General features: G+C 39.5%; 1 protein-coding gene across 1 annotated transcript in view; it reads right to left on the bottom strand.

Moving 5' to 3' along the window:
* CDC5L (cell division cycle 5 like) overlaps positions 1-17,661 on the bottom strand; it is a 58,391-nt gene extending 40,730 nt beyond the window's left edge. The window contains exons 1-7 of the mRNA XM_069487750.1: positions 17,411-17,661; positions 14,957-15,060; positions 12,733-12,894; positions 12,012-12,139; positions 10,392-10,491; positions 3,289-3,507; positions 1,344-1,488 (exon numbers count right to left, since the gene is read on the bottom strand). Coding sequence (XP_069343851.1) covers positions 1,344-1,488; positions 3,289-3,507; positions 10,392-10,491; positions 12,012-12,139; positions 12,733-12,894; positions 14,957-15,060; positions 17,411-17,455 — 903 coding nt within the window. The 5' untranslated portion in view covers positions 17,456-17,661. The remainder of the gene's footprint in view (positions 1-1,343; positions 1,489-3,288; positions 3,508-10,391; positions 10,492-12,011; positions 12,140-12,732; positions 12,895-14,956; positions 15,061-17,410) is intronic.
* Positions 17,662-17,990: the final 329 nt, after the last annotated feature.

Below are 17,990 nucleotides of genomic sequence, written 5' to 3'. Positions count from 1 at the left end.
ACTGTACTAAACTACTCTCATTTTTCATGGCTTTGAAAGTTTCCACAAATAAAGTTTTTCAAAGCTTTCCCTATATAATGTGGGGGAGGAAAAAAATCACATGATATAGAATCAAGCTGCAAAGTTTGTCTCTCTGCACCAAAATTCCTTCAAACCAACATATTAATGTACCAAGAACATAACAGTGCTTGTACAAAATTATTTATCAAGATGGAGAGAAACCAATTAAAATATCACACAGAGTCCAATAAGCCACAAAATCCCTAAGAAAATCTAAAGGTATGTTAGTAATTTTACCAAATACCCTAAGGAATACTAAGAAAAAAATTACAGGCAAAATTTCAATTTAAGAAATATCACTAGTAAGAATAGCAGCATGACAAAATCAGTTTATGTTTATGCCTAAGAACTTTGTGTTGATGCAGCCAATGCATTCATTTGGGGAAAGAAGCTCTTCTGGTCTCCTAAGTCCTTTCTTCTGCTCCATTAAACTTATCCAATTTTACAGAGCTGTATGTACTACTCAAAACAAAAGGTTATTCAAAGTCCCCATGTTGCTGACCAACCATAATTAAGTCAAAGGAATAGAGCCCGTAATAAGCTGAATGAAGGAATGTATTTATCTCACTTTTCCCTAACTCCCACATTGATTTTCCCAGCTGTCTTCTCTAAAAGAGAAGCATCACACAACAAAACATACCCTAAAAGGTGGCACCTTAAAGTCCACAAAGCCAAATCACACCTCTGTCCCAGCCAAATTCAAAAAAAGAGGCCTGGCACCCTAACCTGCTGTTGAATTGTTAAGATCTGACAATTACTTACTATACCAACATATAAGCACTTTAAGACCTGATATAATAATTTATACAGAGAAGTTGCTTATTTATCATACTACATTAGAATGACTTATTTTTATGTGTGGTTCACACATTAGACTATGAAATTTTTTTGAGACGCTGCACTCTGTTGCCCCAACTAGAGTGCAGTGACATCATCATAGCTCACAGCAACCTCAAACTCCTGGGCTCAAGCGAGCCTCCTACCTCAGCCTCCCAAGTAACTGGGACTACAGGGACATACTACCACGCTCCGCTAATTTTTTTAATTTTTGTGGAGACAGGGGTCTCATTATTGCCCAGGTTGGTCTCGAATTCCTGGGCTCAAACGGTCCTCCCACTTCAGCCTCCCAAAGTGCTAGGATTACAGGCAAGAGCCCCTACGTCCAGCCTAGACTATGAATTTCTCAAGGGCACCCAGCACAAGCCTGATACACAAACGTCTGCTAAATAAATGCTATAAACATATAAATCCACACAATGAAAAAACTGCTTTTATTAGAGTACCTGAGGGGCAGGAAGTACTAGTTTGCTTCTCTTTTTAGTAAATTCAGAAACACCACTAGTCTGAAGAATAGCTGATGGTAAATCAGATTCTTTTTTCCTTTTCAAATGCTGTTTGTCTTTTTTTCTATCTCTTCCTTCTTTTTCACTGTCATGGATCAAAGTAGAGAAGAGGTGATTTTTAAGTTACATATAGGCAATAACACCAAAAGCTATATAAATACTCATACTCTTTGAACAAACAATCCCATTTCTAAGAAAATAACAAAAAAAAAAAGAGAGAAAACAATTTACATTAAGTTGTTCCCTACACCATTACTTACTTACCATATTCAAGATGAATGCAAACAATAGCAACAGAATTAACAAAATAGGGAACACTAAGTAACTGAAGTACTAAATATTAAAACATGTAAGTATAAAGATTGTAATAAAACATTACATACAATGTCAAAAGAAAAACATAAAACTATTCCTACATTATGATTTATTCAATAAAAATGTGTGGGTACCTAGGAAAAGGATAAAGATGAGTATGCAAAAAGGGAAGCAAGCATACAAAGGATCAACAAATGAGTGGATTAATGTGGTGTATGTATACCATGGAATACTACCAACTACAAAAAACAATGGTGATCTAGCACCTCTTATATTACCCTGAATAGAGATTGCGCCCATCCTTCAAAGTGAGGTATCACAAGGATGGAAAAATATGCACCATGTGTACTCGCCATCAAACTGGTACTAACTGATCAACACTAAGGTGCTCACGTGGTAGCAATACTCACTGGATGCCAGTCAGGTAGCGGGGGTGGAGGGCAGAGCGGGTGGGGTGGGTGAACCCACAGCTAATGGAAATGGGGCACACTGTATGGGGGAAGGACACGTTTGTAGCTCTGGCCTGAGCAAGGCAAATGCATTTCATGTAACTAAAATGTTTGTACTCCCATAATATCCTGAATTAAAAAAATAATTAATTAATTAAATGAATAATGCAAGTACTTTCAAAGAAAACATTGTGAATTTTTTAGTTTCCCTTTAAAATTGTTATTAAACTGTGATGATTTTTAAAATTCACAAATTTTTTAAAAAGACTATTTTAGTACTGACAAATGACACCTAAAGGTGGTTAGGAAGCCTAAAGCCAGACTCAAGGTGGTCTTTCAAAGCTCTGGAATACCTCCTTCCTTTCCCCCTACCTAGTCTACTCCTCTTCAATCTCTTTATTTGCAGAGCATACCTAAAGCAAGGTCCTAATTTGAGAAATAAATACAATGGAGTACACCCAAGAAAATCCTGTTTTACACTGGCTGGTATCTACTGTTTGTGACAATTCATGTCAACAGAAATAAAAGGTCAACAGAGTAGGAAACTAAAAAATCCTTGACAACCACAAAATGTTCTCCCTCTAATATTCAGACATAAGATCTAAAGAAACTCTAAAAATCTCTAGAAATAAGCAAAATCCTCTACACTCTAAAACAAAAACATTTGATAAATATACCTACCTATCCCCATCAAGTGAAAAGATTTAAGAATTCATCAGTGAGTTTTTTCTTTTAATTTCATTTTAATTAAAAATAAGGTAAAATATTTCACTAGAAAAGGCAAACAGAACCAGACTAGATTATCACAGGTTCCTAGCCTGTTCATAAATGTACACAAATGTTAAGATGTGATTCAGTGAGCAAACAATCCACTAAGAGCCGAGCATTATTACTCAAGAGCTGCAAACAGCATTCTGTGCTAAAAACATGACAACCAAAGTCACTGGTTTTCTCAGAAAAGCGAACTCATTAAATAAATTTTTTAAATTACATTTATATTTAATAAATGTAGGCCATGCTGTGCTAAATAATAAAAATCTGACTCTGACAAGGATAATACTTGGCCCTTCATATAACTCCTACTGTACCGTTCCCTTTCCAAAATCAGAAAGGCAACTTACGATCTTAGCTCCCCATCAAGATCCTGTTGTCTTAATTTCCTGAAATCTGCATCAAGAGCCTGGTAGTTTTCCTCAGAAGTATCATAAAAACCAAGAGCAGGCTTTTTTTCAAATGGAATTTCAGCATTATAATCAACTCCTCTCTTCCTTTTTCTTTTCTTCTGAATTTCTATGCCAGCTGCTCGAAGTTCTCTTCTTTTTTGGAGGGCAGCAAGACGTCTGAAAAAGAGAATGTAAAATCACTTTAAAAATTACCAACCATAGGGCAGAGATGGATAATCCAATAGAGTTAAAAACATCATGTGGGCGAGGTGTGGTGACTCATGTCTATAATCCCAGCACTTTGGGAGGCCAAGCAGGGAGGATTACTTGAGGCCTTGGAGACCAACCTGGGCAACACAGTGAGACCCTCCCTGTCTCTACAAAAAAATTTTAAAAAATTAGCCAGGCATGGTGACACATGCTTGTAGTCCCAGCCACCCAAGAGGCTGAGGCAGGAGGATCCCTTGAGCCCAGGAGTTCAAGGCTACAGTGAATTATGATCATGCCACTGCAGTCCAGCCTGTGTGACAGAGCAAGACTGTCTCAAAAAAAAGAAAAAAGAAAACCATCTGATTATTTAAGGAAAAAATATTTATTTAAATCCTCATCTCACGACCACCCGGCTAGCTCAGTCGGTAGAGCATGAGACTCTTAAATCCTCACCTCACACCATTTACCAATATAAATTCCAGTTTTGATTTAAAGGTACACACATATGTACATAATAAAATAAAATGGAAAACCAGAAGGAATTATAATATGTACCTTTTCTCTGGATGGGCATGTACTTACTAAATATAAATTAAATATATGGTAAAGGAAAAGATCAACAGCTTTGAGATTTAAGTTTTCTAACTCTGTATAGCACTATTAAAAAATATATAAAATGAAATTAAAAGGCAAATAATAGAAAAAATATTTGCAATTAATATTAGGAATGGTTAAATATAAAGAGTCTAAGCAAAATTTTTTCTTAAATGCACTCCAGTGGGGGGGAAAAAAGCAAAAAGAAATAAAGCAGTTTACAAAGGAAAAAATGCAAATAGTTAAAATGTCTACAGTTCTACTTAACTAATAATTAAAGAATCACAATTAACAAGTACCATTTGGGCATATCTAATTAATAGCATTAAGTTTTTTGTTTTGTTTTAATGGCAAGGGTGTAAAAAGTGGACAGTCTCCGACAATGGTAATGAGAAAGTAGACTGGTATAGCTTTCCCAAAAGAGAATCTGGAAATAAACATTAAAAGCCTAAAGATTTTCACATTTTTTGAGCCAGAAATTTCACTGCTGAGCCTTTAGCTTAAGGAAATAAACTAGACCTAATTAAAAGACTTTTCACCAAGCACTGTTTAGAATAGTGGATAACTAAACACAATCTAAACATCTATCAATAAGAAATTAGGCCGGGCGTGATGGCTCACGCCTGTAATCCTAGCACTCTGGGAGGCCGACATGGGCGGATCGTTTTGAGCTCAGGAGTTCGAGATCAGCCTGAACAAGAGCAAGATCCCGTCTCTACTAAAAAATAGAAAGAAATTATCTGGACAACTAAAAATATATATAGAAAAAATTGGCCAGGCATGGTAGCGCATGCCTGTAGTCCCAGCTGCTTGGGAGGCTGAGGCAGTAGGATTGCTTAAGCCCAGGAGTTTGAGGTTGCTGTGAGCTAGGCTGATGCCACGGCACTCTGGCCCGGGCAACAGACTCTGTCTCCAAAAAAAAAAAAAAGAAGAAGAAGAAATTAAATGAATTTATAGCAGAGCTATAAGATATTATATAGCCATCAATATAATCCTTAAAAAGGCTGTAAATCTACCCTAACATAAAAAGAGGCCCAAGACATACTGCTATATAAAAAATGTTATATGAAGTTTACATGTTACAGAGAAATATGTAAAAATTTTATACATATCTATCAGTGAATACATGCCTGGGGAGAGGTGAAGAATGTCTACCAAAATATTAACAATGATAATCACTGAAGGGGGGAATTCCATTTAATTTTTGCTTTTTTCTTTGTTATTTTCCTATGATGCTATAGCTTGTTTTTTGTTTTTTTTTTTGAGACAGGGTCTTCTCTGTTGCCCAGGCTGGAGTGCAGCAGCATCATCATAGCTCACTGCAGCTTCCAACTCCTGGGCTCAAGTGCCTCCTGCCTCAGCCTCCCAAGTAGCTGGGACTATAGGCGCATGCCACCATGCCCAGCTAATTTTTGTGTTTTTTGTAGAGACACGATTTCGTTCTTGTTCAGGCTGGTTATTTTTATTTTTTTCTTTGTATTTTCTATTGATGCTATAATTTTAATGATTTCATGATAAGAAAAGTTATTCACAATATTAAGGAGGAAAAACAAGTTACAAAACAGTATATATAAGTGACTTCCAGAATGACAGCAGAAGGAACTCCATAAACCCACTCCCCAGAGAAACTCATGCAAATTATATATATTAAAAAAAAACAAATTAAAGTCTCCGGAAGGGATCCAAAAGGGATACATCAAACATATAAACATTAATTAAAGAAAATCTACTTAAACTCAGAAAAGCAAGAGTATAATATCCGAATCAAGACGCAATCCCTCCCTCCCCCCAGGTCAGGAAGAAGGAGACTCCACTCCACACAGGTGCAGCCAAGAACACAGGGCTCCTTGTCCCCACCTGCTCCCAGTCATAGGGCTTTCACTCCAGGAGAGGCAGGACATCAGTATTTCTCATGCTGCCACCAGATACCCACTGGAGAGGCTAAGTTCTATCAAGAGTGGCTGAGAAGTGAGGCTCCCTTCTTCCATCCAAACAGAGGTCCTCCCTCGGGCTCAGTGCTGCCGAGAATACTGGAGTCCTAACAGTCCCTGCCCCAGCTTGTGGATGAGGGTTCCATGCTGGGAGAGGCAAGACAAGGAGACCTGAGAATGCTGATGACCCACCCCCGACTCCCCACCAAGCACTCAGCTCATAAAGCAGGTACAGAGCTCCAAATCTCTCCCCAAAGGAACTGACTTCATTTGCAACAGAATATAGAGAAGTTCAAACCTAAGGGCACTCTAGAAAACAGTGGAAGTTGTGGTAAAAGACAACTGGGAAGAAACTGGATAGATTACTTGGAGATACAGGTGAAACTGTGGGCCCACCAGTTTTGTCAGAGAGAAACAGAGAAAGAGATAGCCGGGAGAAGCCCTCCCAGGGTCAGAACAAATATCAAACATGAATCTTAGGAACTATCCCTTCAAAGGAGCCCAGATTTGATTGGATCCATTTGTAGAGCAATTTATGTCCCAGAGCATTGTTGAAAATACACCAGGCTGGGCGCGGTGGCTCACGCCTGTAATCCTAGCACTCTGGGAGGCTGAGCAGGGCGGATCGTTTGAGCTCAGGAGTTCGAGACCAGCCTGAGCAAGAGTGAGACCCCTGTCTTTACTAAAAATAGAAAGAAATTAACCACACAACTAAAAATATATAGAAAAAATTAGCCAGGCATGGTGGTGCATGCCTGTAGTCCCAGCTACGCGGGAGGCTGAGGCAGAAGGGTTGCTTAAGCCCAGGAGTTTGAGGTTGCTGTGAGCTAGGCTGATGCCATGGCACTCTAGCCCCAGGCAACAGAGTGAGACTCTGTCTCAAAAAAAAAAAAAAAGAAAAGAAAAGAAAACAATACAGCAAACAGCTAGCCATTAGTGAAGCTTAACACCTGAGCTTAGTCAGGGAAAGTGATGTCAAAGAGCCCTGCCCAAACCATGCCATCCCAGGGTGACTGTGGGCATACCCAAGACTGTGCCTCCCTAAAGAGCAACATCATAGGCTTCTTCATATTTCTGGGGGGAGGACAGGGGAGAATACACTTCACTAAAATAATCAAGCCAGTCAGCAAACAAACAGCAAATAACAATGGGGTGGGGTACCCAGAATTACTACATTATATAAAATGTCTAGTTTGCAACAAAAAATTATAAGACATGCAAAAAAAGGGGAAAGAATGAGACCTACACGCTGGGAAAAAAGCAGGCAACAGAAACTGCCTGTGAGAACAACCAGATGTCAGATTTAACAAAGACTTCAAAGTAGCCATTGTAAGTATGTTCTAAGAACAAAAGGAAACCATAATTAAAGAAGGAAGGTATGATGACAATGTTAACTCAGACAGATAATATCAGTAAAGAGACAGAAATGATTAAAAAGAACCAAATGGAAATTCTGGAGTTGAAAAGCACAAAGCTGAAATGAAAACTTCACTAGGGGGACTCAATAGTAGATTTGAACTGGCAGAAAGAATTAGCAAACTTGAAGACAAAACAGTATCAATTACTGCAATTCAAAGAATAGAATGAAGAAATATGAACAGAATCCCAGAGAAATGTGAGGCACCATTAAATGCACCAACATATGCATACTAGGAACGCCAAAAGGAGAGAAGTGAAAAGAGCAGAATAACATATGTGAAGATATAATGGCTGGAAATTTCACAAATTTATTGAAAAACATTAATCTACACACATCCAGGAAGATCAATGAACTCCAATTAGGATTAAAGAAAAGAAATCCACAAACAAGCACATCATATTAAAAATGTCGAAAGCCAAAGACAAGGAAAAAATCTTAAAAGCTGTGAGACAAAAATGATTCAACAATTACAAGGGAACCCCAATAAAAGTAACAGCTGACTTCTCATTAAAACAGTATATATAGTATGATCCAGTTCTGTATAAATGTTAATATAGGTATGTACACATAAATACACAACTATATTGAGAGAGAAACAGGTCTGGAAAGATATATTTCAAAATGTTAGATTTCATTCCTTAAATAATGGAAATAAAGACTTCAAATCACACTAGAAAACCTTTACAACATAATGCCAAGTGAATACAACGAAGCCACATACCATTGTATCTACCATGTCCCCAAATGAATACTGGAAGTATGTTACTTTTATAATCAATTAAAAAATGGTTTAAGTTATAAGACAGATCGTAATTTAACATTTAAAGTAAATAGCCCTGCACTGCACTTCACATACAGGCCAATCCAGTCTGTTACGAGAGATGTATGTGTAGCAAAATTTATAATTCTACAAGAAAATTTACAGGAAACTATAGAGCAAATTATTATCTGCAAAAATGTATTTAAAGCAATCAACACTAGCCCCATTTGGGAGATTTTTCACATATGCATTTGCTATATACCTGGCCCAATCCACATGGCTCTAAAAATTTAGTCCCCAAACAACTATGGACAAAAATGGAAAAAAAATATTTTTTTCAACCTTACATTAAATAGTGCACAGAACTGAAAGGTGGCTAAGAATGGTAGAAAACTTAGGATGTCCTCTTGGTTTCTATTTATTATCCCAGGCTGATCATACTCCCACATAAGTTAATTATTCTAGGCTAGTGATGGGCCAGCTACGCCAAGAAGCATCCTCAGGCATGAAAGCCTCCTCCATCCTAGGATCTGGCACTTTAAAACCATACTGGGGAAACCACCAACACAATGTTAGTCATCAGATCACGAAGCACTTCCAACCCAGCCTGGGGACCACAAAAGGCACTGTGTAAGGCCAGGGAGGTTATCCCAATGCCTTTATCCTAAAAGCTAATAAGCTGTTATACAGTTTCAATTTGCCTTTTACCTACTTCATCTTGGTTTCTGGGCCATTAGGAATGATATCAATCATGAACTTAACCAAAATGAAAAAAGAAGCGGAATGTGAAGAGAATCCTGGGTAAAAGAAAATGCCTAATATACATCACTTTTTAAATGAAGATTTCTAAAAAAGCCTAAAATTTGGTTTTACTCACTAACTCTGTTTAGCCAAGTTTCCTGCTTCATAGCCAGTACCTGCCCAATACCCATCAAGGAGAGTAACTAAATGGTAGTCATGCAAAAGTCACATAACCTTGTGTGTCCTCCAGCCACCTGACTCCAAGATGGCTACAACAAATGAAGCTCCCCATGCTAACAGAACAAACCCAACACACCAGGTAAACTGGGCATTACTTCTGCCATAGCTTACAAAATTTTTTAAAGTATTTATTTTTTCTATAACTATTCAGAAATGGTTAGATGGAAAAAAATACAAGATTTTTTTCAGAGTAATAAATAAACTAAGACATATTAGCAAAATGGGAATTGGACGATTCTGGTGATTATTCACCCAGCAGGGTTGACAAATCATACAGTTTTACTGGTTCTAGGGATGCATACACTAATTCTTGAACTATGGAGGAAGATAACCATATTGTAACATTGTGAAATATATGTTTGTTTTTCATCCCTGTTTCCTACAATATATCTCTTAAAAACCTTGGAATCTACAGAGTGTTTAAGTGTTTTTTTGTATGATAATAAATTGACTGATGGCTGGCAGCCCCTAGGTAGCTTCAGGATTAGAGCTGGTCACCAGAAAGACCAAGGCATGATTAGGTTGGGACTTTCAGCTCCCTACTCCAGGGAGGGGAGAGGGGCTGAAGGTAAAGTTGATCACCAACACCCAATGCTTTAATCAATCATGCCTACAGAATGAAGATCCCATAAAAACTCAAGAGGACAGAGTTTGGAGAACTTGCAGATAGCCAAACATATAGAGGCTTCCAGGAAGGTGAACACCACCTCCACTTCCTAGGAGGAGGTGCACCCCAACTTCACAGGGACAGAAGCTTCTGTGTGCAGGACCCTTCCAGACCTCACCCTATGTATCTCTTCATCTGGCTGTTTATTTGTGTCCTTTAAAATATCCTTTGTAATAAACTGGTAAACATGAGTAAGTTTCCCTGAGTTCTGGGAGCCACTCTAGCAAATTAATGGAACCCAAATAAGTGGCTGTAAGAACCCGGATTTATAGCCACTTGGTCAGAAGCACAGGCAAAACCACCTGGGGCTTCAACCTGTGTGATCTGGCACTATCTCAAGGTAGATAGTGTCAGAACTGAATTGAATTACAGGGCACCCAGCTAGTGTCTGCTGCAGAATTGATTGCTTGCTTGCCACACAGCTGCTTACAGAAGTATTCTGTACTGATTAAGTGAGAGAACAGGAAAAATACTTTTTTTCCCTATATCCACGCATACCTTGCTTCTTCCAACTGTTTCTCTCTTGCTTTCCTCTTGGCCTTCTTTCCCTGAGTATTAGCCAGGCGGGCTCTAGCTTCAGAAAGCATCTCAAGCTCATCTGCAAAAAAAAAAAAAAAGAAGAAAAATTAAGTTCTTCTCCAACAGAAGCAAGGTATGTAAGATACACCCTATTACTGAAAATGAGAAAAAACATAAATATACTCATTATGTGCTGTAATATAATGGAAATAGCTTGAGTTTTGGGTCAAAGAACCTAGGTTAAAAATCAGGCATACCACTTGTTAGCTACGTGATCTCAGTCACTTATTTATCCTTCTTGATTGCATTTCCCTATAAGATTGGATTAATAGTTCCTACTTCACAGAGATGTTGACAAGCGCTAAAGAAAATGAAGTATGTATCACATCCAGCAAGTGTTCATTAAATAGTGACCACATTATCATATCCTTATCATCAACTGGGACAGCACAAATTGTGAAATACTGTAAAGACCATTATGAGGAAATCACTATCATTAGATATAGCTTTTCGCTAAGAACTATGTCTCTCCTCCAACACATCTTTCATGGCTCTCCAGAATAGAATAACAAATGCCACTACTGATGCCTCAGAACAACTTCTACACAAGGCTGTCCAATGAAATCACATGGGAACTTTTAAAAAACTCAGATTCCAGGATCACTGCCCTCCCTCTACCCCATCCTCCCACCCCAGGATTAACTGACTCAGTATCTCCAGGGGAAGCCATGGTACTTGTATTTTTAAAAGTCCCCCATGTCACAAAGATGCAGCCAATGTAGCCAGTTTGCCTTTGGGAACCACTATCTTCAAACTTTTACATTTTAAAAACTCAAGTATTTATTGAGTGCTTCACAACAGCCCTGTAAGGAAAAGTAGATATTATTATTCTCCACCTAGCAGGAAAGGGACTCAAAGCCCAGCGAGATTAGATGACTTGTCTAAGGTCAAATAGCCAATAAGTAGCAGACATGGGTCTAAAATCCAATTCCTGATTCTTGATTCAATGCCTCACAAAATCATCATGAGTCTCATCACAGTCTCAAAAGTGTTACCTTCTCACACAGATTAAATGACCTGCCTATAGTCAAAGAAGTAATTAATAGGACTGAGGTCCAATATCCTGACTTGTTGCCTCTCTCCCTAGAGTGGGAATGAGAAACAGGATATTCAAGGGCTCACCTCTAGCCTCTGGGAAATCTGCCCAGTGGTATTACATTGCTTAATTTTTGTTTTGTTTTATATGTTTGATTAAGAGACAGGGTACTGCTATATTGCTCAGGCTGGCCTCAAATTCCTAGGCTGAAGTGATCCTCCACCTCAGCCTCCCAAGACAAGTAGCTAGGACTATAGCAACATTGCTTAATTAATTCAGTGAACTGAAGAAATGGAAGATAAAGGTGCACTGTACAAAAAGACCAACTACTCTATAGTAGAAAAGACCAAATACATTTGGAAAGATACTTAGAATTAACAACTGCTTATAAAATTGGAATTCCAAAAGGTCAGAGGAGTTCAGAAAAGAACTAAAGAGTTAAAAAGAAGCCTGAGTAATTTACAGTTACCAAAGAAAGACACTGCTCATAAGCAAACACTTACCCTCATCCATATCAATTGGATCAGGCCGTGCTGGTTTTGTTTCTGGATTTGGATCTATTTCCCCAGGTTTAAGTTTTCGTGGATCATCTGTTGTTTCCTCTTCATTGTCTCTTTGAGCAGCTTTATCCCTAGATAAAAGCCCAGATGGGTCAGTCACACTGTCATACCATTTAGCATTAGAATTACCAGGTTTCTTGCTCTGACACTCTTTCCACCCCCCCCTCCAAACCCAATGTACAAGCTTCAACAAAAAAAAGCATTTCTACTATCACTTCATCTGAAAGAGATGGTATTAAAATTCTCTAATTTCAGTGTTTCCAATTACTATGAAATAGGATCCAAGCAGCCTCTAATCACAAATGCATACTAATAAAAAAAAAAAACTATTAGTAAACAATCAAGATGTTCCAATAGTGAATTCTCAGCAGTGTGATTATGGGTGACTTTTATTTGCTCTTTTACTATTTATTCCCAGATTTCCTATAATTAACCTGTGTTACTTGTATAATTTTTTAATTCTTTTAAAAATATATAATATATATTATAATTATGATTAGTCATCTGAGATTTGGAATATATAATCCAATAGCTTTAGCTCTTTTGGTTTTATTCACATCTGTAATGATTAATAAAAGTTTAAAGACAGAAAATGCTGAAAGTATGTTCAGTCCCATTCAGAACACATACACACACTTTATGCAGCTTTTGAAGATTCACTTACAGAAGAAATTCATAGTGTTCCAAGCACTGGGCTGCTGTTCTTCCAATGATGGGAGCAATGGTCCTCCACTGAGTTGGCATCAACTTGGCCAAGTGCAAGAGTTTTTCCTCTTCTTCCCTGGACCACTCTGTTTTCTTAATGCTTGGATCCAGCCATTCATACCTATTAAAATGATATCATTTTATGTGTTAGTCACCCAGCATAAATATTCAATTTACATATTAGTTACACTGACTTCTAGTGTCTGAAAAACACACATTCTCATCCTTCAATTACTAAAGCTGTTCTTTTTGACAATAGAATATTCACTGTGTGGTTAAACGTATCCCACTCAATATTCCCCATCTCACCACATTCTACTGTATTTTAATTATGCAAGATTAGTAACACTTAAAAAAGGTACTTGGCTGAATCATGACATGCCTTCTTTCTCAAGTATCATTTGTTTTTATCTATTTTATAGTTTATTAGAGGTTTCGAAATTGTTTGGAAATAAGACATCATCTCATATTTTTATACTTTTTCTAATTTTCATAGTACTTTCACATGCTTTGACGCTCACAACACCTTGGCTTACTTCTTTAAGCATTTGACTTACACTCACTAATGTCTTTCAACATTGTATGCTTTCATTTGGTATGGTTTGAAATTTACGCACTCTCTGTCTTTCCTAATGGCCCACCCACCTCACCTCTTCCATCCAGTCTCCTTAGCTGGAGGAGAGGCTGGCAAACGAGATGTAAGTCCTACCAAATATTAGAGAAGGCGCGTAGTGCCACACTAAGAGAAACAGAAATCAGAACCACTTGTTCAGCCTAAGAACCATCTTCCTCTTTGGAGTCCAATTTCTACATTCTGATCTTTTCCCTATCCATGTGCCTAGGAAATTAGGCCACTTTTACACAATCCAAAGTATATTCCTAGGCCCACATGGGTTGTGACTGGGGCCAGATCCTCATGCCAAGAACACATGTAAAAAGCTTAGTATATTCACTGCCCTATGATTTAAAAGGTGATACCATAGGTGTAGTGTTGGCTTACAGTATGTTTTGGGGTAGCAAATATACGATATTTTGGCTCTGAGTAAACTCAACTACTATGGGCTTTCCTAGAAAATTAACCATTATTTATCATTTATATTTAGTCTTTTTTTTTGGAGACAGAGTCTCGCTCTGTTGCCCAGGCTAGAGTGCCATGGCGTCAGCCTAGCTCACAGCAACCTCTAACTCCTGGGCTTAAGCAATGCTTCTGTCTCAGCCTCCCGAGTAGCTGGGACTACAGGCATGCACCATAATGGCCAGCTAATTTTTTCTATATATATTTTTAGTTGTCCAGATAATTTCTTTCTATTTTTTTAGTAGAGACAGGGTCTCACTCTTGCTCAGGCTGGTCTCAAATTCCTGACCTCGAGCGATCCTCCCGCCTCGGCCTCCCAGAGTGCTAGGATTACAGGCGAGAGCCACCGTGCCTGGCCTATCATTTGTATTTAGGAAAGTAAGTTCTAATCCAGCCACCTTGCCCAGGCATAGTGGCTCGTGCCTGTAACCTCAGCACTTTGGAAGGCCAAGGCAGGGAGGATCACTTGAGGCCAGGAATCCACCTGAGACCAGCCTGGGCAATAAGCAAGACCTTGTCTCTAAAAAAATAAAAATAAAAAAATTAGCTGGGGCTCGTGGTATGTGCCTGTAGTCCCAGCTACTTGGGAGGCTGAGGTAGGAAGATCGCTTGAGCTTAGGAATTCAAGGTTACAGTGAGCTATGACAGCGCCATTATGATCCAGCCTGGGTGACAGAGCAAGCCCCTGTCTCTAAAAAAAATCAAAAAACAACAAAAAAAACCGAGCCACCTTATAAACTTTAGGAACACAATCCATCTATAAGCCAGAGACCATTTGTCCCTAAAAGTAGACTCTATGCTTCACAAAGCACTCTCAAATACATTAGCTCATTTAGATGGAGTCTCACATCTCCATCAGTTACGGCCAAGTATTATAATCCCTAATTGGGAGAAAACAAGGGCAGGGAAAAGGGGACAGAAAAACGGCTTGTCTAAGATCACATAAGCAGCAATTGACAGCTAAATCAAACACCAAATCTCCATCTCCCACTTCATACTTTCTGTAATATCATGATGTTTGCTTTCCTTTATAAGGTTCAAAGAACTGACATTTTCCTCATCATAATTAAGGTAATTTTCTGTTTTCCACTTATTAATCAGTACATACCATCTGGCTTTGCACTGCTTTGCTGATTTTCTGTGCAGCAGTGAGGCAATCCTAGACCACTGGTTTTTCCCATATTTCATTACCGCTGCTTTCAGAATTTCATCCTAAAAAAATTATCAAAGAAAAAGTACATTCAATCACAAAACTCCAAGTGAGAAAAGACAAAATTTAAATTAACTCTGATAGGACTGCTGGGGGGAGAGAAAGAGAGAGAGAGAGAAATGGACATACTCACACACTCCCTGGGATTAAAAAAAAAAGTAGGAAAACATCATTAACTATAATGATAAACAACAAGCATGAATTAGCAAAATGCAAGAAATTAAGAAATCCCTTAGAAGGACATCTTACCCTCCCTTACACCACAAATGCCAATAAATTGGGAGTAGGAACAGCCCAATCTAAGAAATCCTACTTTATGATAGAGATTAAGAAAAAGTATTTTTTAATGTGTGGCTGTCCTCTTCAAAAAGGTATAGCTTTTTAAACTATAACTCTCGTTCATTTATACATTCACTTAAAAAACACTTCCTGAACACCTACCTTGAACCAGGTCTTGGGAAAAGAGAATCAAAATAGGACACATCCAGGCCTCAAGAAGCAAGTTGGGACTCTCATAAATCCAAGCCTCCAGCTCTTTAATCCCAACGATGACCCAAGAATCTACATCTCAGGTCTAACCTGAGAATTAAATATTTCTTCCCTATTCCATTAATTAGCTTTGCCTCTGGTTTCCTCCAGTCTCTAGATACCATTTCACCAGGGTACCCATCACAATATGGAATGCACCAATCTCAGGGCAGCCTGAGAAACTGAACCACAGACATCAGTGCTGATGCAGCCACAGATGAATGCACTTGAAGGATTTTACTTTCAGACTTTCTTCCACACTGGACTTGAGCCACATGCCTCATACTTGAGCCACCCCATCCCATACTCAGAGATTTTTTTAAGAAAAGAAAAGAAAGAAAGACTGCAGGGCTTTGACCACTGCATAGGAATCCTGCTGTTAATTGATTCTGTACATCTGTCTCTCCCTCAGAAGTCACCTCTTCTTCAACTTAAACAGCCTGGTTCCCTCAGTGGAAAGCTGAGGCAGTTTTCACTGTCTGTATTTGTAACTTTGTTGCAGTACTACTGTACCTAACACATCTTCGACTAAGTATATAAAGTGGGTATCCGTCTAAGAGATTCATTCATTAACAAATGCCAAGCAACCTAATTCATGTTGGTTACTATCCTAGGTTCTAGAGATACCAAGACCTGATCTTCTTGCAGTGCTGTCTCAAGAGGGGATAAACCAACTAGCATTTACTGAAAGACTACACTCTGTTCTAAATATATTGATTCATTTTAATCTTCAAGAGAGGTTAAGTATCATCTCCATTTATAAAAATGAGGAAACTGAGGCTCTGAGAGGTTAAGAAACTTTACCTAGCATCACACAGAAGAATGTGGACTTGCAAAAGGACAAAGCAAGCTATAACACATGGAAGACAAAGGGACCTTGAGACCACTGGGGGTGCAACTAATTCTTACATGGTGAATGCACAAAGATTCCAAGAAGTGTTTCTGAACTACGTTTAAAGGATGGTCAGAAAGATGCCAAGCAGTAGGAAGACATTCCGAGAAGGCACAAGAGGTAAAAAAAAAAAAAAAAAAAAAAAAAAAAAGCACGAAAAGACAAGACGTGCTCCAGAAACTGATAAATTCAGTGCACTCTGTACACAAAATGCACTAAAATCTAATCTCTATTTACTCTCTCTCTACTGCCCTTTGGCTCACTAGTGGCATTATCCACTACATTTCTGGGAGCAGAGACTACCTAGGCAATTTGTCCTAGCAGGCTTCTATGCAGGCAAAGACGGAGTGACAGGAAAAGAGAGACAGACCTTGAGATCCGTCGAGAGGAAAGACAGGTTATGCCCTGATAACAGATAACCAGAGAGGTGCGGGCATAAACGGGCTATTTGAACCTGGCACTCAAGCTGCTTCCCCCTCTGCATGCAAGTCAATGAAGAAACAAAGTGTGGCCAGAACAACTTCTTTATTTTTAAGTATCAGAGACATTGCGGTGCCCGGCCCGAGAGAGGGTGGTGGCCCAGAGGACCAACTTTAGCTGATGTCCTTAGCTTCCTAGCCAGAGTGAAATCTAGGGAAAGGGGGTGGCGCGTCCTCAATTCAACAAATGCTCGCTACGGGCCTAACAAATGCCTGGCAGTGAGTACGGAGCTCATTAGTCAGGTGGTTAAATCATGGTCCCTGTCCTTGAGGCGCTCCCACAGCCCGGGTCAGGGCACACAGTAGAGGCCCCGACGGTCCGCCCCCGCGCAGCCCCCTAAGCAGAGCAGACCCCCGCGAGGCATCCTCCTCGCCTCCCCGACCTCCGCGCGCGTGCGCACAAGCTGCTGGAGGGAGGCGGAGGGCAGCGAACGGCGGGAAAAGGGGACTCACCTCGGTATTCCTCCACACGCCCCCCTTGATCATAATTCGAGGCATCTTGGCGGAAGATGTGTCGGCAAGCGGCCGAGAGGAGCTTCAGAGAAATAGTAACGACGATTCGGCCTCGGGACCTAAAGCCACCACTTCCTCCAAGCACGACCTTCTGCTTTTAAGAGCTCTGCGCAGGCGCAAGGTGGGTCGGGGGCGGGGGGCGGGGAGCAGAATTGCAAGTCTCGCGAGATCTTGGGTGGCCTAAAGGAAAGAGGTACCTCGTTAAAGCTCCACTGTAGGGAGACTGACAGAAAACCATCAAACCACTCTGGCCAAAGCGCAGTATGCCGCGCGCATGTCCAAGACAGGCTGGAGGAAGCCACGGCTCTCGCGAGATCTCGGCGTTCTTGGCTGGGAACCAGGCGATAGGATTGGTAGTGACGTCACCGTGTGGCAGGGGGTGGGAACGTCAGGCGTGTAGAAGTTCAACCCAGTGAGTCCAGGGAGAGCTTTGTTAATTTATTAATGTAGCATTTTATTAAGCATTTCACTGATGGGAATTTATTCACAGAATACTCAGGAAAATGCAATAGCTTGTTTG

This window comes from Eulemur rufifrons, chromosome 15 (genome assembly GCF_041146395.1).
Source record: "Eulemur rufifrons isolate Redbay chromosome 15, OSU_ERuf_1, whole genome shotgun sequence".
Lineage (NCBI taxonomy): Eukaryota > Metazoa > Chordata > Mammalia > Primates > Lemuridae > Eulemur > Eulemur rufifrons.
The sequence above is the reverse complement of the archived record's forward strand: the minus strand, read 5'-3'. Positions and strand labels throughout refer to the sequence as shown.